The sequence below is a fragment of the Eulemur rufifrons genome, chromosome 1, assembly GCF_041146395.1.
Source record: "Eulemur rufifrons isolate Redbay chromosome 1, OSU_ERuf_1, whole genome shotgun sequence".
Taxonomy (NCBI): domain Eukaryota; kingdom Metazoa; phylum Chordata; class Mammalia; order Primates; family Lemuridae; genus Eulemur; species Eulemur rufifrons.
Genome location: NC_090983.1, coordinates 29,792,133 through 29,819,138, shown reverse-complemented (window position 1 = coordinate 29,819,138; position 27,006 = coordinate 29,792,133). Strand labels below are relative to the sequence as shown.

Sequence of the window (27,006 nt, the reverse complement as noted above, 5' to 3'; positions counted from 1 at the left end):
TGCTGCCTGAGCGCTGGATCCGAGACGTGGCTCCCCGGGGAGGAAGAACCATGTTGGACTTCGCGATCTTCGCCATAACCTTCTTGCTGGCGTTGGTGGGAGCGGTGCTCTACCTCTACCCGGTAACCACGAGCTCAGCCCTCAGGGGCTCTGGCCACCGCCCCAGCCTCTCTCCCCGCTGCATCCGCGTCGGCCTGGGGGCGGGCCGGAGGGGAGGGCTCGGGCTCCCGCGCTGGGACCGCCCCCGAGTCACGTGATGGCTCTGCGAGGCCGCGCGCCGCGATGGCTGAGGAGGGCGGCGCGGGCTTCGTGACTGTCCCTGCAGCCCGGGCAAGGCGGCCGTGCGGCTCAGCTGTCCAGTCGGGTGCTAAGCAGCGGAGGAAATGCCCCGCGCGGCAGCAGCAGGGCTGAAGGCTGGTCCTCGCGAGATAGCCTCTCCTCCCCGCGCTTGGCATCCCACGCCAGTCTTTCAAGGCGGTTTTGAAGTACTTTGGGTGGTTTTTTGGCAGAAAGTGGGCCAAACCCAAATACCCTTTTCTAGTGTGTCAGGGAGGAAACTCCAGGGCGTGCCACTCCTTTCTCCTTTCCTGAGGATTCTCCCAGCACTTTCGTGTCGTCTGCTTTTCCTTCTGTCGATCTGTCGTTACTGGAGTTCAAAGTGCTGGAGGTCCAAGTCTTACTCCTCGCGGGACCGCAGAGGCGAATGGGCTCATAGAAAGAGACTGCGCCGCCAGTTTATTTGCCAGCTCACCCGGCCGCTGTATTGTATCTCCGCGTTGCCTGTTCTTTCTCCACTCGCCTTTCTCAACCTCAGAGGGAGGTTCTGAACACAAGAGTTAATGGATGAGGAGTAGTCTTTAAAACATGTTCTACAAAACAAGGGTGGTTTTATAGTAAAAGTTGAAAGGTCGTTGAACAGCTCCAAGTGCATCACTGGTAATGACCGTACACCTTCTTGAATGTTCTTTTCAGACTGGTGAATGGACTAGACCGGATTGCAACTACACAATCTGGAACTTCCGGAAATCTTATTTTCTGAGGAATTAAACATTTTTAGTTGCCCCGGGTCTTGAATTTTTGATAATTTTTAAATGAGACTATCCTTTTATCAGCCAATAGAAGCAAAAATGTTTATTCTTTCAACCTATTGTGTGCCAGACTCAGTTTCATGTGCTGGCAATCCAGCAGTGAACAAACCAGGCAGAAAATTCCCCATAGCATTTATATTCTAGAGAGGGGGAACGGACAATATAAACAATTAACAATTTGTTAGTGCTAAGTATTATGGGTAAAAATAAACTTGGGGGTAGGTGGGATTGTTATTTTAAAGTTGGCTGGTCAAGAGGTAATGAGACACTTGAGCAGAGACGTGAAGAAGGTTAATCAGGTGCAAGCCATTCAGCTATCTGAGAAAGAGCATTCCAGACAAAGGGAACAGCAAATGCCAGCCCTCAGGGAAACCTGCCTAGTGTGTTTCTGGAAAGCAAGAAGACCAGTGTGGCTGGAGTGGAAGTGAGGAAGGAGATGGGGATGAAGGACAGATTTTAAATGACTTGTAGGCCATTTTATGTACTTTTATTATGTGCCACTAGGGGCTTTCAACAGATGAGTGACATTTGAAATTGAAAGGAATTGAAATTTAATTTTATTAGATAAATTTTAAAAGAATCATTCTGGCTGTTATAACAAGAAACAGACTTATGGGCCGGGGGCAAAGATTGAAGTAGGCAGAGTAGTTAGGAGGATATTATAATCATTTTGGTGAGAGATGGTATTGGCTTGGATCATGGTAGCAGTGACAGAGATGGTGAGTAGTAGTCTACTGTGAAGATAGAGACAATGAGATTTCCCAGTGGATTGGATGTGAAATAGAGAGGCATCAAGGAAAATGCCAGTTTTTTAGCCTGGTGGCTGGAAGGGGAAGGTTGGATTAACTCCAGGGAAGATCAGGGGTTCTGTTGTTGCTGATTTTTGTTTTATTTTTGTGAGAGGTAGTGGGATAGAGATTAGGAGCTTGGTTTTGGGTATGGTTTGAGATGCCTGCTAGTCACCCAAATGGAGATGTTGAGAAGATAATTGAATATATGTCTTGCGTTTAAGGAAAAGTCCAGGCTGGAGATATAAATTTGGGAGCTATCAGTGTACAGATGGTATTTAAAGCTAGGAGACTGGTTGTGATCTCTCAGGGAATTTAGATACAGGAGAAAAGAGGTCCAAGGACCAAACCCTGGACTCTCCAATGTTTAGAGGTTGAGGAGAGAAAAAGGAGCCACAGCCAGAGAAATAGAAGGAAGCCAAGTGTTTTAAGCAAAAGAGAGTAATCAGCTAACTCAAATGTTGCAGATATATCAAGTAAATTAAGGTCTGAGAGTTTAATAACATTGCTAATCTTAAAAAGAGCAGTTTCAGTGTAATGGGCGCACACCTAAATGGAGTGGTTCAGAGATACCAAGTAGAGACAGCTCTTGAGAGTTTTGCTGTAAAAGGGGCTGGTAACTATAGAGGAAAGTGAGGAGAAGGGAATCTTTTAAGGTGGGAGAAATTATATTATGCTGATGAAGACTGTCACGTCATGAGGGGAAAATTGACGATGTAAGAAACAGAATTGCTGTGCTGGAGCCATTTTCTTGAGTAGGTAGGAGGGGATGAGATCTAGTGTGGGTGTGGAGAGATGGGGGCATTTATTAAAATAATTGGGAGCATTGTTCATTTATAGTTATAAGAGGGAAGCTGATGAAATATAAGGGCAGAAATGTAGGCAGATAGGTAGGTGCGGTGTGGAAGTTATCTCCTGATTGCTTTTGTATTTTAAATGAAATTGAGTTAAAATTATCAGTTATTAGTGAAGACAGGGGATTTAAAGAGAGAGGGGTAAAAAGTTATCTAGAAGATTAGGAGAGTGAATGGACTAGGGAAATGTCATTTCCAGACAGCTCACTTGAGATTCATGAACTAGTCAGTATGGCTGTTTTCCTCTGCTTGTGTTTCCACTCCGCGGCGCCCCCCCCCCCCCCCCCCCCCGCAGCTGTGTGGGTCAGGGGCAGAGTTGACAGAGCATTGAATTTAATCATAATTGTAGTTTTGCTAGATGATTTCATGAGAAAGGATACAAGGTGAAGGAGGTATATGCAAAGGAGTGGTTATAATTATGGATCATGGAACCTAAGCTGAGTAAAGTGGGAAATGACTGTATGAGTGGGTGGGTTAAAAGTCCCTTAGGGGTTAAAGAAGGTTTTTTGGAATCAGGATATTAAAAATAGTGAGAAGGAAAGATAGGAGCCTGTCAGAAATTTGGATGCTTGAAATTGAAGTTTTAGAGGTGTTGAAGTTATTGGTAATGTCAAGACCTAGTATACAATCATGGCAGTGAGTGGCTGAGGTATGGTGGAGGTTTGAGTAGAGGAAAGATAGATCAAGAAAGAGGATAAAATTCTATAGGAGTAGGAGTCGGGGGCGGGGGGGGGGGGGAAGACTTGGAAATGGTAGTCCCGGGCTTCTTGTGGTATCTAATGTAAGGAGAAAAATCAAAATAATATTATTCTGGATGGTCTTGAGTCAGATAATAGTGGTGAAGCTACAACTATTGGGGAGATTGAAGTTTTACAGGTTCTTGTCAGGTGCATACCAAATTTGGGATCCTCCTCAACATTTTCACTATTTTGGAGATGTAGAAGTATAAAGAGTAGAAGAGCATTTTAATTCTGGGGCTTACCTTTCATTTCTGCTAATGAAGTGTAGCGGTTAGTATAGGAGCCATCTTAGCCAGAGTACACAGACTTCTGAGACTCTCCCTTTGTGCCTGATTGAGCTGTGGAAACCAGGATTAGAGTGGTGGGGAGGGGTTTTTCTTAGTATTTTCACACCATTAGGGTTTATTCACTCCTGCTCATTAGTAGTTTTCTCTGAATATTTTAGCATTTTTGTCATCATACCATTCAGTGAAACCATCCAACTATTCAAACGTATCTGTTGTATTTTTTTTTCCCTGAAGACATCCTTTCTGGACCCCTGCATCGTCTTTGCCCAGTCAGTTACCATCTCAGTTTGATGCATAGTTTCCTTTCACTATCATTGTGGGGAATCTTTTCACCTGTGTTGGATACTCTATTTCCTGGATGCCACATGGGCCTCTTTTTGCCTTTCTTTCCTTTACTTGCTACAGAACATCATTTTTCCAGTAGCTTCCTAAGAAAGTACACATGGAAAATAAGTTTTATGAGAACTTGTTTGTTTGAAAATATCTCTATTCTACCTTGACACTTGAATAATAGTTTAGCTCGGTATAAATTCTAGGCTAGAAATAATTTTCCCTTAGAATTATAGAGGTCACTACCCCCGGCTTGTTTCTGAATCTGAAATCTCAAAGCCTCCAGCCAGAAGGAGAAGTAATCACAGGAATGGAGGAGGACACCTAGGGATCTAAAGAATATGTATACGTACTTCACTGATTATTCAAGTCTTGTATGTTACCCTGCCTTTCTGCTTCCTGTAGTGCAAATCTGATTGCTTCTTGTAGGAAATCCTCCTCTGCAGACCTCCAGAGTCTCTCAACTGTGTCATTTAATCACTTTTCTAACTTCTAACTGCTTAACATGTTTGAGAAATTGGTTTAATTGTTCACCTACTGTTGTCTCTGCTTCTATTCTCTTTATTCATGTTTCCTTCTTTCTTATTTTTTACTTTTATTTTAGTGGGATTTCAGCAGGGAGAAATAATAGAGGAATGTTACCAATCCACCGTATTTAAAGAGAAATCAGGAAACTTGTTTCAGACATTAATTTTAGCCTAGAAAATAAAATTATTTTTTATACCCATTACTTGATTATCTTTTTTTAAAATATAGGGCTTTTCCTTCCTTTTCCCACTATTTGTAATATTAAACTTGACAATGTATTACTATATAGGACAAATTATAAATTGTAGCTTTCATTATTGTCAGTTAAATCCAAGTAGTACATACTATTGCCTAGATAGCAATCTGGTAGTATTTAGCAGCAACCATAAAACTCTTCAGTTAGTACCACTCAATCAATTATTTCTCTTTGGGTTACATACCCCAAAGGGTGTGAAGGGGGAACAAAAGGAAAAAAGTAAAGTTGTACAAAGATTTTCATAGCACTACTTAAAACAATAAAAGAAAGAAAAGATGTAGACCAGATGTTTTACCGCAGGATAGCAGTGAATGATGAAGCAATTCTGGCAACATAATGGAATGCAGTTTAACCTTTAAGTGTCCAAATAAATAAATAAATATTTATTCACTTAAATGTATATAAAGTTAAATAGAAAATAAAATGCCAAATAGATAAAACCCTGCTTAACAGTAGTCAGAGTCATTGACAAAATCCAGACTTGATTCTATAGATGAATATTTTAGGTTTTTAAAAAATATTTACTTTAAGAATCATTTTTTATAAAAAGTTTTATTATAAAAGTAATACGTGCTTATTGTAAAATAAAAAATAACACTGACCCCAAGCAACAGCAGTCATAAACACAGTAAAAAATTGTAAAAAATTAAAATTCCCCAAACTTTTCCTCAGTTCATTTCTCAGAGGTTGTCACTTTAACAGTTTGCTGTGGGCCAGTGCAGTGGCTCATGCCTGTAATCCTAGCACTCTGAGAAGCCAAGGTGGGTGGATCATTTGAACTCAGGAGTTTGAGACCAGCCTGAGCAAGAGCAAGAAGCTGTTACTACTAATAAAATAGAAAAGAAATTACCTGGACAACTAAAAATATATAGAAAAAATTAGCCGGGCATGGTGGTGCATGCCTGTAGTCCCAGCTACTCAAGAGGCTGAGGCAGAAGGATCACTTGAGCCCAGGAGTTTGAAGTTGCTGTGAGCTAGGCTGATGCCACGGCACTCTAGCCTAGGCAACAGAGTGAGACTCTGTCTAAAAAAAAAAAAGAAAGAAAAAAACAGTTTGCTGTGAATTATCATTTAATATTAATATATTTTTGTAGGAGACATCTCACTGTATGGCACTGGGAATAATGACTGCATTAAAGTAAAAGATGAGTATCATTGCCTTAATCTGTTTGGGCTGCTATAACAAAACACCATAAACTAGGTGGCTCATAAACAGCAGAAATTTATTTCTTCTAATTCTGGAGGTTGAGAAATCCATGATCAAGGCAGCAGATTCAGTGTCTGTTTTCCTGGTTCCTAGATGGTGCCTTCTCAATTTGTGGTCACATGGTGGTAGGGACAAACAAGCTCCTTCTTTATAAGGGCACTAATTCCATTCCTGAGGGCTCTGCCTTCATGACCTAATTACCTCCCAGCGGCCCCACCTAATAATACCATTACATTAGGGATTAGGTTTCAACATATAAATTTTGGGGACACAAACATTTAGACCACAGCCATCATCCTGTATTTTGCTGAATTCTTTGACTAGAAAGAACAGAATTATTTTGGGAATGAAACTATTATAAGCGTGGACCTTGATTTTTTTTTTTTTTCCTTAAACCAAGCCCAGTGGGGCTGTATATAAACACAGAACAAAGAAAAATGTACTTGATGTAGAGTGGCTATTAAATTCTTTAAACACTTCAATTGACACAGAGGAAGAATGTTAAGATAATTCTTTTCCACTCAAAGAGCCCTTTTTCTTGTATTTTAATATAGAAATAATTTCCTAGATTCAACTGAAAAGGAAAGCCATCATTTCAGGTCTTACAGATGTCTTTGTTAAACACAATCTGACTTATGGAATATATGATAATTCATTATACTAAACTTTTTTTTTTTTTCCTTAAGGCTTCTAGACAAGCTTCAGGAATTCCAGGGATTACTCCAACTGAAGAAAAGTAAGTAATTATTTTTTTGGAATCAAATAGAGTCAACTGTTCATTTTTGGTATCATAACTAAACCATATTTTTAGATTACCCTTCTTATTTAATATCCTTTGTTTACTCTAAATTTATCTCTGGGCATATAACCTAAACTTCGTTAGGACCAGAAAGGAGAGCTGTATAAATCAAATCTCTAATGGCTTTCACTTTCTCTTGCTAGAGAAAGCCGAAAATAGAAATACAGGAGTAAGGCCTGGCGCGGTGGCTCACGCCTGTAATCCTAGCACTCTGGGAGGCCAAGGTGGGCGGATCGTTTGAGCTCAGGAGTTCGAGACCAGCCTGAGCAAGAGCAAGACCCCATCTCTACTAAAAATAGAAAAAGAAATTATATAGACAGCTAAAAATATATATAGAAAAAATTAACCGGGCATGGTGGCACATGCCTGTAGTCCCAGCTACTCGGGAGGCTGAGACAGGAGGATCCCTTGAGCTCAGGAGTTTGAGGTTGCTGTGAGCTAGGCTGATGCCACGGCACTCACTCTAGCCTGGGCAACAGAGTGAGACTCGGTCTCAAAAAAAAAAAAATAAAGAAAGAAATACAGGAGTAAGATAGAAGGAGGGAAGAAAAAATTACCATGGCTGATCTGATTATTTTCTCCAGGCTATGATGATGTCTATTATTATTTCAGTATTAGGCTACCAAAGTTGGATAGTTTTCCAGTATCTAAGTCAGATGTTCCTTGTGTAGCATTTTTATTTGGTTTGAAGTGTTATGAATTCTCAGAATATCAGACAAATCCATTTCTAAATATGACTATAGAAACATGGCGAGAAGGCAAATATAATTTCTTTTTGGATTTTACAGTAATTTGAATTTCATGAACCTTTGCATTAATCCATTGACATAGTTAATTCAGAGTTAACTGTTATTTTTCTGATTTTTTTTTTCCAAGTTAAATTGATTGTTTTGTCAAATGTTACTCTTTTGTCAGAGCTGGTAATCTTCCAGATATTGTGAATAGCGGAAGTTTACATGAGTTCCTGGTTAATTTGCATGAGAGATACGGGCCTGTGGTCTCTTTCTGGTTTGGCAGCCGCCTTGTGGTTAGTTTGGGCACAGTTGATGTACTGAAGCAGCATATCAACCCTAATAAGACATGTAAGTTTAATTTTCTTTCTAATTAGCTGATCCTTATTTTTTAAGAATAAATGTTTATAGATAAAGAACTATTGGCCAGACCTGGTGGCTCATGCCTGTAATCTTAGCACTCTGGGGGTGGAGGCGGGAGGAATCGCTTGAGGTCAGGAGTTCAAGACCAGCCTGAGCAAGAGCGAGACCCAGTCTCTACGAAAAATAGAAAAATTAGCCAGGCTTCGTGGCATGCACCTGTAGTCCCAGCTACTCGGGAGGCTGAAGCAGAAGGATTGCTTGAGCCCAGGAGTTTGAGGTTGCTGTGAGCTAGGCTGACGCCATGGCATTCTACTCAGGGCAACAGAGTGAGACTGTCTCCAAAAAAAAAAAAAATGTTTATAAATAAAGAACTATAAATAATTCTTGAATAGGAATAGCTAACATTTATTGAATACTTTGTACTATGTGCTAAGCATTGTGTTGTAATCTTTATTACTTCATTTAAGGCAGTATTATAAAATAATTATATTTTTCTTTATAAGTATATACAATAACATCCCAATATAAATTTCAACAGGATTTTTCTGGGAACTTGAAAAAATAGTTCCAGCATATGTCTGGTAGAATAAATGTATATGAGCAATAGGAAAAATCTTAAAAAGAATATTAATGAGGGAAATACTTGTACTATGAGATAGGATAGTGTAAAGCTAGATTAATTTAAAGAATCTTGTACTGTCATAGGACTAGACAGACAGGTTGATGGAACAGGGTAGGTAGTTTGGAAGACAAACCAAGTATATATGATAAAAACAGCATTTTGTGACAAAGAAGAAGTGATTCCCAAATAAATGGTTTTGGAAATCTTGGTTAGCTATTTGGAAAAAAATTAATCTCAATTCCTGCCTTATTCTTTATATCAAGACAAATTCCAAATGATTAAAATATGAAGTCATGAAAGTCATAGAAGAAAACATGGTTAAATATTAAATTTTTTTTGGTGGGTAGGGGGGAAGTATAGATAAACCTTTTCTTACAGTGACACAAGATCTATGAGCTATAACACACAAATTGGACAAATTTGTCCACATAAAAATGCAAAATTTTAGTGTACTAAAAACACCTTGAGCCAAACATGATGATGCATGTCTATAGTCCCAGCTACTTGGGAGGGTGAGTTGGGAGGATCACTTGAGCCCAGGAGTTGGAGACCAGCCTGGGCAACACAGTGAGACTCTATCTCTAATTAAAAATAAAACAAAACAAAACAAAACAAACAAACAAATACCTTGAGAAAGGATGAAAGAGAAATGGGAAAATGTTGGCCGCACATTACTACACATAACAAATAGTAATTGATTACTCTATTTCTGTTAAATAAAAAGGTACCATGAAAAAGTTTAAAAGAGAAATAGGAAAACTATTTACCACTCATATATGTAATTATGTATATGGTAAATAAAAACTAACAAAACAAAAATGAAATGCCCTTGTAGAAAAATGGACAAAAACAAGGTAATTAAGAAAGAAGAAATACCAGTCAGTGGCCAGTAAACAATTGAAAAGATTTCAGCCTCACTAATATTCAGTTGTATACAAATGAAAATGAGATTTTTTTACCTATCTGACTAGAGGAGATAAAAACACTGGCAAAAGTCATTCTTGATGAGGGAATGGGGAAACACGAAGTATAAATGTTGTATTATACAAACTTTCTGGAGAGAAGAAAGTTGGTAGTAACCTTGACTTCTTATGGAATTTATCCCTAAATTGATAATCTCATAACTGTATAAAGATTTATATTATCATTATTTAAAATCAAAATTTGAAACAACTTAAATATTTATCAGTGGCTAGTAAATGAATACTTTCAGGCTTTAAGATGATGATATAGATTTATTTTGTTTATGAAATACTTATATAGCAATTATATGTCAGCACTATTCTAAGCTGTTTACAAATATTAATTCATTTAATTCTCAGAACAACTTTATATATTTTTTCCTTTTTCTTATGTTTTTGACTGCTTCTCAGCTGCATCAGAGCAACTTTATAAAGAAGATATTATGTTTATTCCTATTTTGCAGAAGGGAAAACTGAGGTATAGAGAGGTTAAGTCATTTGCCCAAGGTCACACAGCTAATTAGTGATGAGCTGGGACTTGAAGATAGTCAGTCTGAGTCAAGATTGTGCTTTTACAGCACAATTCACAATTGCAAAGATGTGGAAACAACCCAAGTGCCCATCAATCCATGAGTGGATTAATAAAATGTGGTATATGTATACCATGGAGTACTACTCAGCTATAAGAAATAATGGTGATATAGCACCTCTTGTATTTTCCTGGATAGAACTGGAACCCGTTTTACTAAGTGAAGTATCCCAAGAATGGAAAAATAAGCACCACATGTACTCACCATCAAATTGGTTTCACTGATCATCACCTAAGAGCACATTTAGGAATAACATTAATCGGGTGTCGGGCAGATGTGGGGGGGGAGGGGATGGGTGTATACATACATAATGAGTGCGATGCGCACTGTCTAGGGGATGGACACGCTTGAAGCTCTGATTGGGGGTGGGGAGGAGGGGCAAAGGCAATATACGTAACCTAAACTTTTGTATCCCCCCCAAAAAAAGAAGATTGTGCTTTTAATTACTAAGCTTTCCATAACATGAAAAGATGGCTCTGTCAGGGAGCACAATGATGAGTAAAACCAGACATGGTCTCTGCTCCCATGGAGTTTTTAGTCCAACGTTGGGGACTGAGGCAAGCATGTAAACATTCAAATTATCACTCTAATGAACTGTGAGAAGTGCTCTGAAAGAAGGGAATGTAGTTCTTTGTGAAATCTGACAGATTTTTGTTTCCTTCTCTCTCTTAAGAAATAACAGCTGTAAAAAATGTCTAAAATGTTAATGGTGAGTATCTCTGTGTGTTGAGATGAATTTTACTTTATTCTTTATATTTTCCTGTATTGTTTCATTTGTTTACAGTGACAATGTATCTTGTGTATGTGTGTGAAAACAATATAGTCATTAAAGAAACACTTTTAAAAATGAAGGAGAAAAGAAGTTTTTGAATTCAGCAAATAATTTTAACCGTAATACTTGATAACCACACAAAAACTTATCCATTTTGCTTTAAAATCAGTTGAATGACCTTTTTTAAAATTCAGAGATATTGTAGTCATGTAGGTAGAAAATTTTTGCAAGTATTAATGACTTACAGTGGAATTCCCAGTCAGGATATTGTATTCTTGCCAATTTTCATTGACTCTTGAACTGTTCATATTTAGAAAAGAAAATTAAGGGATTTATGGGAAAAAATTGCCAGGCTTCTGTGCTATAATCTCTTATCTCCCTGATCTCTTATAATCTTTTCTTTTAGTGACTATTTTGATATAGAAATATTTAATTTGTTTGTTTCAGTGGACCCTTTTGAAACGATGCTAAAGTCATTATTAAGGTATCAGTCTGGTGGTGGGAGTGCGAGTGAAAACCACATGAGGAAAAAATTGTATGAAAATGGTGTGACTAATTCTCTGCAGAGTAATTTTTCTCTCCTGCTAAAGGTAAGGTGATAAGTAGTTTTATCTGCTGTTCTACAATATATTATAGATAATGTATATTTTTGACTATTCGTGTATCTTATTTTTGCTACTCTTTTCTTACCTGTCTCTCTAAGCTAATTTTTAATCTTCTGAATATTCTATTTTCTTTCTGTAAGCTTATTAGTTATATATTCTTTATATAGAGAGAGCAGGGTTTTTGAGTGTTGGCAGTATTCAAACTTGGGCTGATGATTATTTGTCATGGAGGGCTGTCTTTTACGTGGTAGGATATTTAGTAGCATCTGTGGCTTTTACATACTAGATGCCAGTATGTGCCCAGTTGTGATGACCAAAAATGTCTCTAGACATTTCTGAATGTCCCTTGGAGGGAAAATCACCCTAGTTGAGAACCTCTGCCCTAGAGATTACAATAGGCATTCTTGACTTGTTATAACCTAATGTTAGTGATAACTTTTACCAATTACTCAACAGTGCTAGGACCTTACTAACTCCATTTTCTCTCTCATATTTCTATAGTTTGATTTTGTAGAGTCAATATTCATTTGTTATTTAGCTATATTCCATTCTACTGTTCAGAATTATTTTAGTGGCACCTATATAGATCAATGGAATAGATCCAGAAACAATCCCAAGTTCATATGAGAATTCAGTGTATGATGGCTAGCATTTTAAATCAGTGGGAAAAAGACATGTATTTAATGGTAAGACATAAAATTCATGAAATTAAATGAACCATTCGTGAAAATTAAATGAATAAATAAAATAATTGGAATGCACGCTTTATACTAGAGTAAATTCTACTTTAAACATAAGGTTTGAGCTAAAGAATCAGCATTGATATGTGATACTTAGAATGAATTCAAACAAATGGCTCAACATTCTAAGGCTGTGAATAATGAGAGGGTGTGGCTTTGTCACGTGGGATCCTATAGGCCTGACAACTTTAAAAGGCCCATGTAGGATTGGACATTCAGGAATAGACTGAGTAATGAAGAAGGTGAGATCTGGAAGTTCAGAATGTAAATGGGTGAACACTGACATTCAGCTGGGCTTCCCATTTCTGTGCATGAACCTGAGACAGCTGAGATGGTCACAAGTTATGTACTTTTTCTAGAATTGTTTTGAGGTAAAAATCCTGTGTTTATTAAGAAAAATAATGTTTTCTAAAAGCAAACAAACTTTGATATTTAGGGAAAGAAAATCTTATGGGTTTATCTTATACAGGCATACCTCCCTTTATTGAGCTTTGCTTCATTGTGCTTCACAAATATGGAGTTTTTTACAAATTGAAGGTTTATGGAACCCTGTATCAAGCAAGTCTATCAGCACCATTTTCCCAACTCACTTCATGTTTCTGTGTCACATTTTAGTAATTCCTATAATACATCACACTTTTCCATTATTATTATATCTGTTATGGTATGCTGTGATCACTGATGCTACTATTTTAATTGTTTTGGGGTGCCACACTCCACACCCATGTAAGACAGCAAACTTTTTTTTTAATTTCAAAGTATTATGGGGGTACAAATATTTTGGGTTACATGGATCACTTTTATAATGCTTGAGTCATAGTTATAAGTATGCCTGTCACCCAGATACTGTTCATTGTACCCATTAAGTAGGTATCCCCCCTCCTTCCTACTTTATTTCCGTTAAGTTTTACTTCCTCTATGCACATGTGTGCTCAAAGGGTTAGTTCCAATTTAATAGTTAGTACATGTGGTGTTTGTTTTTCGATTCTGTAGGTACTTCACTTAGGATAATGGTCTCCAGTTCCATTCTAATTGTTGGAAAAGGCATTAAGTCATCCTTCATGGCTGAGTAGTATTCCATGGTATACATATACCACATTTTGTTAATCCACTCATGAAATGATGGGTACTTGGGTTGATTCCTTATCTTTGCACTTGTGAATTGTGCTGCAATAAATATTCGAGTGCAGGTGTCTTTTTGATAAAATGACTTCTTTTCCTTTGGGTAAATACCCAGTAGAGGGATTGCTGGATCAAATGGCAGGTCTATACTTAGTTTTTTGAGCACTTTCCATACTGTTTTCCATAGGGGTTGTACTAATTTTCAGTTCCACAAACAGTGTAGAAGTGTTCCTTTCTCTTTGTGTCCACGCCAGCATCTATTATTTTTGGACTTTTTAATAAAAGCCATTCTAACAGGGGTAAGGTGATAGATATCTCATTTTGGTTTTAATTTGCATTTCCCTGATGCTTAGTGACATTGAGCATTTTTTCATATGTTTATGGTGATTTGTGTATCTTTTGAAAAACTTTTGTTCTTCACATTTTTGTCCACTTTTTAATGAGGTTTGATTTTTTCTTGCTGATTTGCTTGAGTTCTTTGTAGATTGTGGTTATTAGTCCTTTATCGGATGTATAGCTTACAAATATTTCCTCCCATTCTGTAGGTTGTCTATTTGCTCTGTTGATATTTCTTTGGCTGTGCAGAAGCTTTTTAATTTAATCAGGTCCTATTTATTTTTGTTGTTGCTGTGATTGCGTTTGGGGTCTTCGTCATAAATTCTTTGCCTCGGCTGATATCTAGAAGAGTTTTTCCAACATAATACAGAATATCAACAAAACGAAAAGTTGGTTCTTTGAAAAGATAAATAAAATCGATAGACCTCTTGCTAGGTTAACCAGGAATAGAAGAGAAAGGACCCTAATAAGCTCAATCAGAAATGAAAAAGGAGATATTAGAACTGATACCACAGAAATACGAAGTATCATCTGTGAATACCATGAAAATCTCTTTGCACACAAACTTGAAAGTGTAGAGGAAATGGACAAATTCCTGGAATCACACAACCTCTCAAGACTCAATTGGGAAGAAATAGAATTCCTGAGTAGACCAATAACAAGCGACAAGATTGAAGCAGCAATAAAAATCTTCCAACAATAAAAAAGCCCTAGACCAGGTGGATTCACAGCCCAATTTTATCAGACCTATAAAGAAAAGTTGGTACCCATACTGCAGAAATTATTCTATAACATTGAGAAGGAGGGAATCTTCCCCAACTCATTCTACAAAACCAGTATCACCTCGATACTAAAACCAGGAAAGGACGCTACAAAAAAAGAAAACTACAGACCAATATCCCTTATGAATAGAGATGCAAAAATCCTCAATAAAATACTAGCAAACTGAATTCAACAGCATACCAAAAAATCAATCCAAATGGGCTTCATCTCAGGGATGCAGGAATGGTTCAGCATACATAAATTGATAAATGTGATTCACCACATAAATAGAAGTAATAACAAAGGTCATATGATCATCTCAATAGATGCAGAAGAAGCATTTGACAAAATTCAGCACCCTTTCATGATAAAAACTCTCAACAAAGTAAGCATAGAAGGAACATATCTCAAAATTACAAAAGCCATTTATGACAAACCCACAGCCAACATCATACTGAATGGGGAAAAGCTGAAAATATTCCCTCTAAGAACTGGAACAAGACAAGGATGCCCGTTGTCACCACTTCTATTCAACATAATACTGGAAGTCCTAGCCAGAGCAATCAGGCAAGAGAAAGAAATTAAGAGCATCCTAATTGGGAAAGAGGAGGTCAAACTATTGCTTTTTGCTGATTATATGATCTTATATCTAGAAAACCCCAAAGATTCCACCAAGAGACTCCTGGAATTGATAAAGAAATTCAGCAAGTCTTAGGGTACAAAATCACTATATACAAATCAGTAGTATTCCTGTATATCAATAAATCAAACCAAAGCTTGTGATCTCTTTACTACATACTGTTTTTATTCTATTAGGGATTAATAAATATTTGGTGAATGAAGAAATGACAGAGAGACCCTGAGAGTCTGTCAGAGACTCTGTCACTGAAGCATGTTTAGGACATTTGTATATTCATATGTTTATTGTTTACTATATCACAGGCTCTCTGTGGCAAACTTTTTTTAAATAATATTTTTAGTTAGATACTAATTTCTATTAGGTTTAAGGTTTTTCTATCTTTGAGTTTTTAATTTATATTTTCTGGTTTTATTGTTTTGGTGGTAGTTCTGTTTTATTTTACAAATCAGCCCTTTGACAGAAGCTGAACCTGAACCACTGAGGATGCAATTATAGATGGAGCCAGTGTTAGTCTGGTAGATGAGTAAATATCTGAATGCTCGCTTTGGTTACCAAGTTGAGCTATGTATGCTATGAAATGAATCTACTTGCTAGAGTTTTCTAAGATTTGGTAAGAGGAAATAGTAAATCATTGTGGTTTCCTGTTCTCTTTCAGCTTTCAGAAGAATTATTAGATAGATGGCTCTCCTACCCAGAGCACCAGCATGTACCCCTCAGCCAGCATATGCTTGGTTTTGCTATGAAGTCTGTTACACAAATGGTAATGGGTAGTACATTTGAAGATGACCAGGAAGTCATTTGCTTCCAGAAGAATCATGGCACAGTAAGTCTAGGGCTGAATTTAAAATTCAAATTGGATAGTTGAGTAATGCAGACTCTTTTTATCAAGAAGAAGGTTTAAGATTCTATAGCATAGAAATTCCTTGTTTTGGGCTAAACAATGTAAGCAAAATAAATGTTGCCTTTTTTATAAGGCTAAGAATTGCTTTTTTTTAAACAGTTACTTTTTGAAATATAAAAAGCACATTACTAAGGAAATTTTTTTTTTTTTTTTAAGAGACTGGGTCTCGCTTTGTCGCTCAGACTGGTGGAGTGCAATGATGCAGTCACAGCTCACTGTAACTTCAAACTCCTAGGCTCCAGTGATCCTCTGGCCTCAGCCTCCTGAATAGCTGGTACTACAGGCCCACAGTACCATCCCTGTCTAATTTTTTTTATATTTTATAGAGATGGGATCTCACTATGTTGCCCTGGCTGGTCTCAAACAGCTGTCCTCAAGTCATCCTCCTGCCTTGGCCTCCCAAAGTGCTGGATTACAGGCATGAACCACTGTGCCTAAGTGAAATTTTCTTTTAATATTTAGCAATTATGTTATAAAAATAATACTGAATTCTAGAATAAAGAGAAAAGCTATATTTAATAGAACTAGATTAAGTCCTATATAAAAAGAAGTTAAAACCAATGGAGCATGAACATGCTAATGAGATGATTGGAAGCAAGGCTAGTTTTATTGAACTAATTCTAAAATTTAGTAATTCTAAAGTTAATTACTATTTGGCTTTTCTAGATTCACAGATGGAATTTATTATTCTCTATTTTTATGTGTTTCAACATTATATTAATTTATTTGGTTCAAATCATACTTAGGTTATTTACCACGTTTTAGATCTGAAGAATTATTCCTAATATTGTTTAAATCTATAAAACAGGTTGAATAGTTAAGTTAATATGTTTTAAAAAAAAATCACCAGGAACTGTGGGCCAGTTCTCTGTCACTGTTTAATATTATACTTTTTCTTGTTACTTTTGTTTGATGATTTTTAAAAATACGTGTTTCTTAATAAACATTCACATATTCAGGAACGTAAAAATAAAAATGGAAAAATCACTCTAAATTCTACTTCTCAGAGTCAACTACTCTGTGTACCCAGGCAAAATAAATTGGTTAAAGAATTCCTAAAATGTCTTCTTATTTTAATGAAGAATCAATTTTTGACTTAATTGTTGATGTCTATAGTTTTTCATGTTGATGACACAGCATTTTAAAATTTTATTTTATTTTTGTTTTTAGTGATAGCGGTTTCATTGTGTTGCCTAGGCTGGCCTCAAACTCCTGGTTTCAGGCAATCCTCCTACCTCAGCCTCCCAAGTAGCTGGGGCTACAGACATGCACCACTGTACTGGATAGCATTTTTGAAGAGATTTCCACTATTGTTTCCAGAATTTTCTTCTAGTGCTGATATCTATCCTACATATTTTTTGCAGTATTTTCTTCCTGTTCCTTTTTCTTTCTTATAACTTCAAAATAGAAATAATTTCAAACTTACAGAAAAGTTACAGCTAGTACAAGGAACTCTCATATATCCTTTACCCAGTTTCAGAAATTATTTACATTTTGCCTCACTTGCTTTTGTCATTCTTCTTCTTTGTTTCTTTCTGTCCATCTATCTATTTATTCATCCCTTCCTCCCCCTTTCCTTGAACGATTTGAGAGTAGACATTTTGCCTCTTTACCGCTAAATATTTCAGTTTGTATGTCCTAAAAACAATAATATTCTCCTACACAGCGACAACATAGTTATCTAATTTGGGAAATTAAGCATTGATACAATACTTTAGCTCATCAAATGCCCATAGTCAAATTTCTTCAATTATCCCCATAATGTTCTTATTCTAATAGCTTGCCAGCCCTCACCCCCACCCCCAATCCAGGACCCAACTCAGGATCACTCGTTACTTTTAGTGATCAAATCTTCTTAATCTGAAACAGTTCCTCAGCTTTTCTTTGTTTCTTGACTTTGATATTTTTGGAAAGTATAGGACAGTTATTTTGTAGAATATCCCTCAATTTGAGTTTGTCTGATATTTCATGAGTAGATTCAAAAATCTGTATTTTTGAGAGGAATCTGGTATTTTCTTAACATTACTAGAAGTTATCAAAGGAAAGTTTTCAGGCCATAAGCAGTACTTATCCTTCCTCAAATGATCTTTTATTGTCTAAAACACCAAGGGATTGCAATTGTTCAGTCATTCCACCAGGAATAATAACCAGTTTGTGAATTCAGAGGCAGTGACAACTGCATCAGGACTGGTACTTGGCTGACAACAGTTGGGAGATGTCATCAGCTGTAAGAGGCATACTTATTTCACAGGTGTTAAAACGTGAAAAAGTATACACCTCACCTTCGATTGCATATGGTAGTTCTGAACTGCCCTCCAAAAATATTGTGCTGATTATTTTCCCACCAACATTAGTGTGCTTATTCCGTGTGCTTTTGACAACATTTAAAATTGTTGGTCCTGTAAATATGTGCCTATGTGATAAGTCAAAAATGACATTTTATGATTAAAATTTATAATTCTTTTACTTGTTAAGTTAAATATCTTTATAGTTTTGTCAAAACTTGTGTTTCTTTTCTGGAATGCTTTCTCCTGTCCTTTGCCTATATTTCTACTAATGCTTTCTTTTTCTTATTGATCTGCAACAGCTATTTATTTTTATCTCAGTTTTCATTTGCTCTTACTTTTTTCTTTTTGAGACATGTTCTGCTCTGTTACCCAGGCTAGAGTGCAGTGGTGTTATCATAGCTCACTGCAACTTCAGACTCCTGGGCTCAAGTGATCATCTTGCCTCAGCCCCCCTACTAGCTCGGACTACAGGCACACGCCACCATGCCTGGCTAATTTTTCTATTTTTTGTAGAGACAAGATCTTGCTCTTGCTCAGGCTGGTCTCGAACTCCTGGCGTCAAGCAATCTTCCCACGTTGGCCTTCCAGAGTGCTAGGATTACAGGCGTGAGCCACCACACCTGGCATGCTTTTACTTTTATTGATAATGCTTTTTCAGTATCATAAATGTTAATGTTTTTATGTAAGTAAATCAATTTGACTTTTTCATTATGAATTTTTACCCTGTGCTTTATGTCGTGCTTAGAAACTCCTTCCACAGTTTAACGGCATTCCTAATATAAATATTTAGTATACATTTTAAAAATACTTCTAATAGTTTAATTTTTTATGTTTAAATAATCTGAAATTTATAACTTTTAAGGTAAGAGTTGAGGACTCTTAGCCTGAGCAACATAGTGAGACCTTGTCTCTACAAAAAAAAAAATGTAAAAATTAGCCAGGTAATGTCTTTTTTAAATTTTTTTCTTATATCTTATATATTTTTCCCTTTGTTTCTTCTTTCTTATTCTAGTCTCTCTCATCCTAGCTGGGTAATCTCTTGAGCCCAGGAATTTGAGGTTACACTGAGCTATGGACAGGCCATTGCACTCTAGCCTGGGCAACAGAGTAAGATCCTATCTAAAAGAAAAAAAATAGAAAGGTCAGGCATGGTGACTCATGCCTGTAATCCTAGCACTTTGGGAGGCCAAGGCAGGAGGATAGCTTGAGGCCAGGAGTTCGAGACTAGCCTGGGCAACCTAGTGAGACCCTGTTCTCTACCAAAAAAAAAAAAAAAAGTTAAAAAAAAAAAAAAAAGCGAAGCACTCTTTATTATTTTTCAAATACAATATTTAGCTATTGATTAATAAATCTTGTGTTCTTTCCCTGAATTCTTTCAGAACTTTTGAATTATAATCAAGTTAACATTTTTTTCAGGGGCTAATGACCCAATTTGGAAATATTGAAGCCTATTCTGTTGCTTTTTATCTCCAAACCTTAGAGGAATTTTTTACCTTTTTCTGCACCCCAGCTAATGGTTATCAATACTGCAAGTGAGGCTGGGCGTGGTGGCTCATGCCTGTAATCCTAGCATTTTGGGAGGCCGAAGTGGAAGAGTCACCTGAGCTCAGCAGATTGAGACCAGCCTGAGCAAGAGTGAGACCCGTCTCTACTAAACAGAAAAATTAGCCAGGTGTCATCGTGCGAGCCTGTAGTCCCAGCTACTCGAGATACTCGGGAGGCTGAGGAAGGAGGATGACTTGAGCCTAGGAGTTTGAGGTTGCAGTGAGCTATGATGATGCCACTGCACTCTACCCTGGGTGCCTGGGTATGACTCTGTCTCACAAAAAATAAAAATAAATTGCAAAGGAAATTAAAGTTTGTAATTACCTGTGAATTTTACTTATCTACTTGTGCCATTATAATAAAAATTTGAGGATTGACTCTGATGCTGTGTCCTTTTTCCTTTCTATTCATACTCCTTTTCAAGAAAAGGAACTTTACACTTTCCATTTGTAATTAGTTTGAAAGTGCATTGACTGAAATCATTAAAATATATTTGTCCCTATCCTTTGAGACTGGGGAGTAAATGATTGTGCAGCCCTCTTAAAAGGGAGAGCTTAATTATCAGATTTATTGGTTAAAAAGGAGTTCCTTAGTTATTAGCTTACATTGCTCTGAATTATTTAGAAAATCTACCTACTGGATAATAGATAAGTATATTTTCCTATTTTCAGGTTTGGTCTGAAATTGGAAAAGGCTATTTAGATGGGTCACTTGATAAAAGTACAACTCGGAAAAAGCAATATGAAGATGGTAAGTTTGGTCACTCTTAATTTTTGGTAAGGACAAAAAGATATGTACCCCAGTTTTTTTGTACCCTAGTTTTAATAGGGTTATCTCTGAATGGTGATATTACAGGTCATTTATATTTTCTCTTTATGTTTTTTTCCTACATTTCCTGCCATGTAAGTTTCTCTTTAGCAAAAGAGAAAAAAAAGCAGTAAGTTAGTAAAAGAAAACACTAGCACTCACTGCAGAATGAAGGTGCTGTAGAGCTGGTACACTCTGCAGAATTAATGGAAAGTGTAAGGGTACAATTTTAAGAAAGCAATTTGACAGTACATATTACGAGCCATACATAATGGATGAAATTATCTAAAACAAGAAAATATTCATGAAAATAATTTTTGTAGTACTGTTTCTGCCAGTAGAAAACCAAAACCAAACTAAATATTCAATGTTAAAGGTATTGCTAAGAAAATAATGTCAATATGATTAAATATTATACAAATATTTGTAAAAAAACTGTAGCAACATAAAAATTTTTTGCCATTTATAACACTGAGTAAAAATATCTTCAAAATTGTTTGGTATTAAGTACAACTTTATAAAATTTACACAGAAAAATAGCAATTTTAATTTAAGATAGCTCCCCCAAATTATTCTCCTTTATTCCTTTTTTGTTGTTGTTTTGTAGTTCCTGTCAGTAGTTGAATGATTGTAATGCTTCAGTACTTTTATTCTGAGCTGCTTCAATTCCTTCTTTGGAAGCAGGCGGGGTAAATTAAAATACATAGGCTGCATTGGAATAATGGATTATTTTCCATATTTAGTTGCATTGCTTCACAGGATTCTCTTCCTTCATCTTTTCAACAAACAACAAAAATTGAGGCTTACTGTGTGCTAGGACCTATTATATTCATGGAAGACAAAAATCTTGGTGCTTATTAGCTTACTATTGTAGTGATTCCCTTGTCCAACGGAAGTCAAAAAAAGCCAATTTAATTGACGTATTTTCTGCTGTTTTTTATTACTATTCTGATGCTCTTGATGGATGGATTTGGATTAATTCCCCTTGATAAAAAATGTATTTCAGAAATATTGGTTAGATTAATATGAAATGAAAATTAATAATTTATATTCTTTGATTCTAAATAAAAGCAGATTGTCTAACATGATGTATTCCTTGGTCTATAACATGAACATAGTACAAATTTGAGCTTTTATTGAAAATGATTATGGTTTGGTATGGAATCCCATGGCTGGATCAGAGCTTCCTTTGTTTAAGTAATTCCCAACCTGCTCTGCACATCAGTATCACTTGGGAAACTTAAACAAAACAAACTGAAAATCGGGCCCTATCCTAGACCAGTTTATTCAAAATCTGGAATAAGGGTGGACTGGGCATCAGATATTTTTGTAAAGGCTCTCCAGATTATTGTAATGCACTTGTAGGGTTGAGAATGTATAGCAGTATTTACCAAACTTTGCTACACATTGAATCTTGTAAAACATATTGAAGGCTGGCTTCTACCTATAAACATTCAGATTTAATTGTTATGCAATGTGACTTGTACTTTGATGATTCAGCTGTGTAGCAAAGTATTGCAATTACTGCATTACAGTGTTAATAATTTCTCATTTGGATAACTAATGTGTATTGTATCATTCAATTCTATAAATATTTAGGGAAGATCTGTAATATGCAGGCACGTTTTAGGTGGTAATCTAAACCAAGGAAGTTTCTTGCCCTTGTGGCACCACATTCTAGTGGAAAGAGACAGACAATAATCTAAACAAGTACATTAAATAGTATATTAAAAGGTGAAAAATGCTGTAGAGAAAAATAAAACCAGAAGGGGATAGGGAGTGCCAGAGGGTAAGGAGGTTGCAACTTTTTTTCCATTTATTTTTTATTTGTATATATTCATGGGGTAAAAGTACAGTTTTGCTGCATTGATATATTACATTTGGTGAAGTCAGGGCCTTCAATACATACATCACTGAAGCAACCCACATTGTACCCACCAAGCAACTTATCATCATCTACCTCCTCTCACCCACTGACTCCTCCAAGTGTCCTTTGTCCATCATTCCACATTCTGCTTCCATGTGTACACATTATGTAGCTCCCACTTATAAATGAGAACATGTGGAATTTGTCTTTGTGTCTGAGTTGTTTCATTTAAGATAATGGCTTCCAGTTCCATCCATGCTGCTGCAAAAGACAATGATTTTATTCTTTTCATGGCTGAATAGTATTCCATTGCTATACATTCCATTCCGTGTATATACACCATGTTTTCTTTATCCATTCATCTGCTGATGGACACTTAGGTTGATTCCATATCTTTGCTATTGTGAATAGTGCTGTGATAAACATATGAGTACAAGTATCCTTTTGATATAATGATTTCTTTTCCTTTGGGTAGATACCCAGGGGTGGGATTTTTGGATCAAATGGTAGTTCTTTGAGAAATCACCATACTGTTTTCCATAGAGGTTGTACTAACTGTTATTCCCACCAACAGTGTATAAGCATTCCCTTTCTCCACATCCTCACCAACAGCTGTTATTTTTTGCATTTTTAATAATAGCCACTCTGACTGGAATAAAATAATATCTCACTGTGCCTCGAATTTGTATTTCTCTGATGATTAGTGATGTTGAGCATTTTTTCATATGTTTGTTGGCCATTTGTATGTCTTCTTTTGAAAAATGTCTGTTCATGTTCTTTGCTCGCTTTTTAGTAGGATTATTTGGGTTTCTTGATGTTAAGTTGTTCGTTTTGTTTACTATCCTTGTAAATTCTGAATAGTAGTCCCCTTGTCATATGCAGTTTGCAAATATTATCTCCCATTCTGCAGGTTGTCTGTTCCCTCTGTTGTTTCTTTTTCTATGCAGAAGCTTTTTAGTTTAAGTCCCATTTGTCTATTTTTGTTTTTGATGCATTTGCTTTTGAGGTCTTAGTCATGATTTTTTTTGCCTAGACCAATTTCCAGAGAGTTTTCCCTCAGTTGTCTTCTAGTATTTTTATAGTTCCAGGTTTTACACATAAGTCTTTAATCCTTCATAAATTGATTTTTGTGTGTGGTGAGAGGTAGGGGTCCAGTTTCATTCTTCTGCATATGGCAATCCAGTTTTCCCAGCACCATTTATTGAAAAAGGTGTCCTTTCCCCAGTGTGTGTTCTTATTGACTTTATCAAAGATCAGTTGGCTGTAGGTGGCTTCATTTCTAGGTTCTCTATTCTGTTCCATTCATGTAAGTGTCTATTTTTATACCAGTACCGTGTTGTCTGGGTTACTATAGCCTTGTAGTATAATTTGAAGTCAGTTAATGGGATGCTTTGTTCTTTTCACTCAAGATTACTTTGGCTATTTGGCCTCCTTTTTGGATCCATATGAACTTTAGAATTTTTTATTCTAATTCTGTGAAAAATGACATTGGTTTGGGGTTTTTGTTGTTGTTATTGGGTTTTGCTTGCTTATTTGTTTGTTTTTTGAGACAGGGTATCACCGTTACCCAGACTAGAGGGCAGTGGCATGATCATAGCTCACTGTAGCCTCAAATTCCTGGGCTCAACCAAAGCAATCCTCCTGCTTTGCCTCCCGAGTAGCTAGGACTACAGTTATTTGAGGTGGCACATGCCTGTAGACCTAGCTACTTGAGAGGCTATTTTCTTACTTTTTGTAGAGAAGCTGGTCTCAAACTCCTAGCCTCAAGCAATCCTCCCGCCTCAACCTCCCGAAGATGTTGATAGGTGTTGCAATGAACCTGTGAATTGCTTTAGGCATTATAGTCATTTTAATAATATTAATTTTTCTGATCCATGAGTTTGGGATGTTTTTCCATTCATTTGCGTCATCTACAATTTCTTTCATCAGTGTTTTGTAGTTTTCCTTATAGAGATCATACACTTTGTTGGTTAAATATTTTCCTAGGTTTTTTGGGGATTTTTGGGGGTAGCTATTGTAAAAGGGATTGCCTTCTTGATTTGGTTCTCAGCTAGATCATTACTGGTGTATAGAATTGCTACTGATTTCTGTACATTGATTATATATCCTGAAACTATACTGAATTCATTTATCAAATCTGAGATTTTTGGTGGGGTCTTCGGGTTTTCTAGACATAAGATCATATTATCAGCAAACAGGGATAATTTGACTTCCCCTTTTCCAATTTGGATGCCTTTTAATTTTTTCTGTTTTCTGATTGCTCTGGTGAGGACTTCCAATGCAATGTTGAATAACAATGGTGAAAGTTGGTATCCTTGTCTTATTCTAGTTCTTAGGGGGAATGCTTTCACTTTTCCCCGTTACATATGATGTTGGCTGTGGGTTTGTCATATATGGCCTTTATTATTTTGAGTTATGTTTCTTTAATGCCTAGTTTCTTGAGAATTTTTATCATGAAGGGATGCTGAATTTTATCGAATGCTTTTTCTGTATGTATTGGGATGATCATATAGTTTTTGTCCTTAATTCTATTTATGTGATGTATCCCATATATTGATTTTCATATGTTGGACCACTCTTGCATCCCTGGTGTAAAATTCACTTGATCGTGGTATTATCTTGTTGATGTGCTATTAGATTCAATTTGCTAATATTTTGTTGAGGATTTTTGCATCTTTGTTCATCAGGGATATTGATCTGTAGTTTTCTTTTTTTGTTGCATCCTTTCCTGACTTTGGTGTCAGGGTGATACTGGCATCATAAAATGGGTTTGGGGAGAATTCCCTCCTCTTTGAATTTTTGGAATAGTTTTAGCATTGGTATTAGTTCTTCTTTGTATTTTTGGTAGAATTCAGCTGTGAATCCATCTGGTCCTGAGCCTTTTTGGCAGGGGAGATTTTTTATTACTGATTCAATCTCACTACTCGTTACTGGTCTGTTCAGGAGTTCTATTTCATTTTGGTTCATTCTTGGGGGGTTGTATGTTTCCAGGAATTTATCCATTTCCTCTAGGTTTTCTGGTTTTTGAGTATATAATTGTTCATAATAGTCTATGATGATCTTTTATATTTCTGTGGTATCGGTTGTACTATCTTCTTTTTCATTTCTGATTCTGTTTCTTTGGATCTTTTCTTGTCTTGATTAGTCTAGCTAGTGGTTTATCAATTTTGTTTGTCTTTTTGATGAACCAAGAGGTTGCAATTTTAAGTAATTATTAGGAAAGGCCTCACCAAAATGAGGTGACTTTTGAGCAAACACTTTAAAGACATGAGGAAACTAGTCTTGCTGATCATGGGGCTACCTGGATGTCCAAAGGAGTATTCCATTTAGAGGCAAAGTAATTGCAAAGTCCTTGAGGTGGGACTCTTCCTGGTATATTTGAGATACAACAGGAAGGCCAGCATGGCTGGGTTGAAGTGAATTATGGGAGGAGCAGAAGGAGATGAGGTCAGAAAAATTGGGAAGAGGCACAGATTTTTTTATGGCTTATAGGCCATTGTATGAGTAGGTTGTTAACTATGACATAGGAAGCCACTGAAAGGTTTTGAGCAGAGCTGGATCTGAGTTATGTTTTCAAAGGATCACTGGCTGCTGTAATAGACTACAGAGGGCCTGAGCAGAAGCAGGGAGACCAATTAGGAGGCTCTTGCAATGAACCAGGCAAGAGAGATAATGTGGCTTGGACCGGGCAACAGAAAATATAGAACCAAAACAAAAAAAAGAAGAAGACAGTAATTCTGTATTTTGAAGATACACCCACCAACATTGGCTGACAGATAAATATGGAGTATAAGAGAGACGGAGACACCAAGGTTTTAGGCCTGAGTAGTTGAAAAATGAGGTTATTAGGAAATCAGATAAGAAAGACTGTGGGAAGATCCAGTTCTGGGGAGAAAGATCAAGAGTTCAGTATGTTGGGTATGCTTCAGACATCCAAGTGGAGATGCCAGGTTTGTTGTTAGATGTATGAGTCTGGAGTTCAGGGGAAAGAAGTCTTGACTAGAGATATAAATTTGGAAGTGTTCAGTACATGGACTGTATTAAAGCCTTGAGACTGGAGATCACCAAGGTAGTGAATATAGATAGAAAAAAAGAAGAGGTCCAAAAACTGAGCCCTGTGCTTGGACATTCCATAATTAAGTCAAGAGACGAGAAGGAATCAGAAAAGAAGACTGAGAATGAGCAGGCAGCAAAGTGGGAAGGAAGCGTGGCATTTAGGGGAGCGTGGAGTCCTGGGAGCTACATGAAAAAGTGTTTCCTGGAGAGTAAGTTATCAACATCATCAGTGATGTGATAGGTCAAGTAAGACAGGGACTGAAATGGATCTTTGGATAATTTTATTGACCATTGGGCATCAGTTATTTATAACTTTCAGGTTTTAGAAATTTACTTTTCTGTTTATTCCACATCTGTTTCTGTCCCTACATGCGTGATGACTGGTTTGGGAGAAGAAGTGGAGTTAAGCAGACAGAATTT

At 36.7% G+C, this 27,006-nt stretch overlaps 1 protein-coding gene across 2 annotated transcripts in view; it reads left to right on the top strand.

Moving 5' to 3' along the window:
• CYP20A1 (cytochrome P450 family 20 subfamily A member 1) overlaps positions 1 to 27,006 on the top strand; it is a 40,870-nt gene continuing 13,864 nt past the window's right edge. The window contains exons 1-6 of one of the 2 annotated variants that reach the window (XM_069468573.1): positions 1 to 122; positions 6,765 to 6,814; positions 7,793 to 7,959; positions 11,365 to 11,507; positions 15,778 to 15,945; positions 20,528 to 20,606. In XM_069468573.1, the coding sequence (XP_069324674.1) occupies positions 51 to 122; positions 6,765 to 6,814; positions 7,793 to 7,959; positions 11,365 to 11,507; positions 15,778 to 15,945; positions 20,528 to 20,606 (679 nt within the window). In that variant the 5' untranslated portion in view covers positions 1 to 50. Of the gene's footprint in view, positions 123 to 6,764; positions 6,815 to 7,792; positions 7,960 to 11,364; positions 11,508 to 15,777; positions 15,946 to 20,503; positions 20,607 to 27,006 lie in introns of both variants that reach the window. The other variant, XM_069468565.1, reaches the window with a different exon arrangement.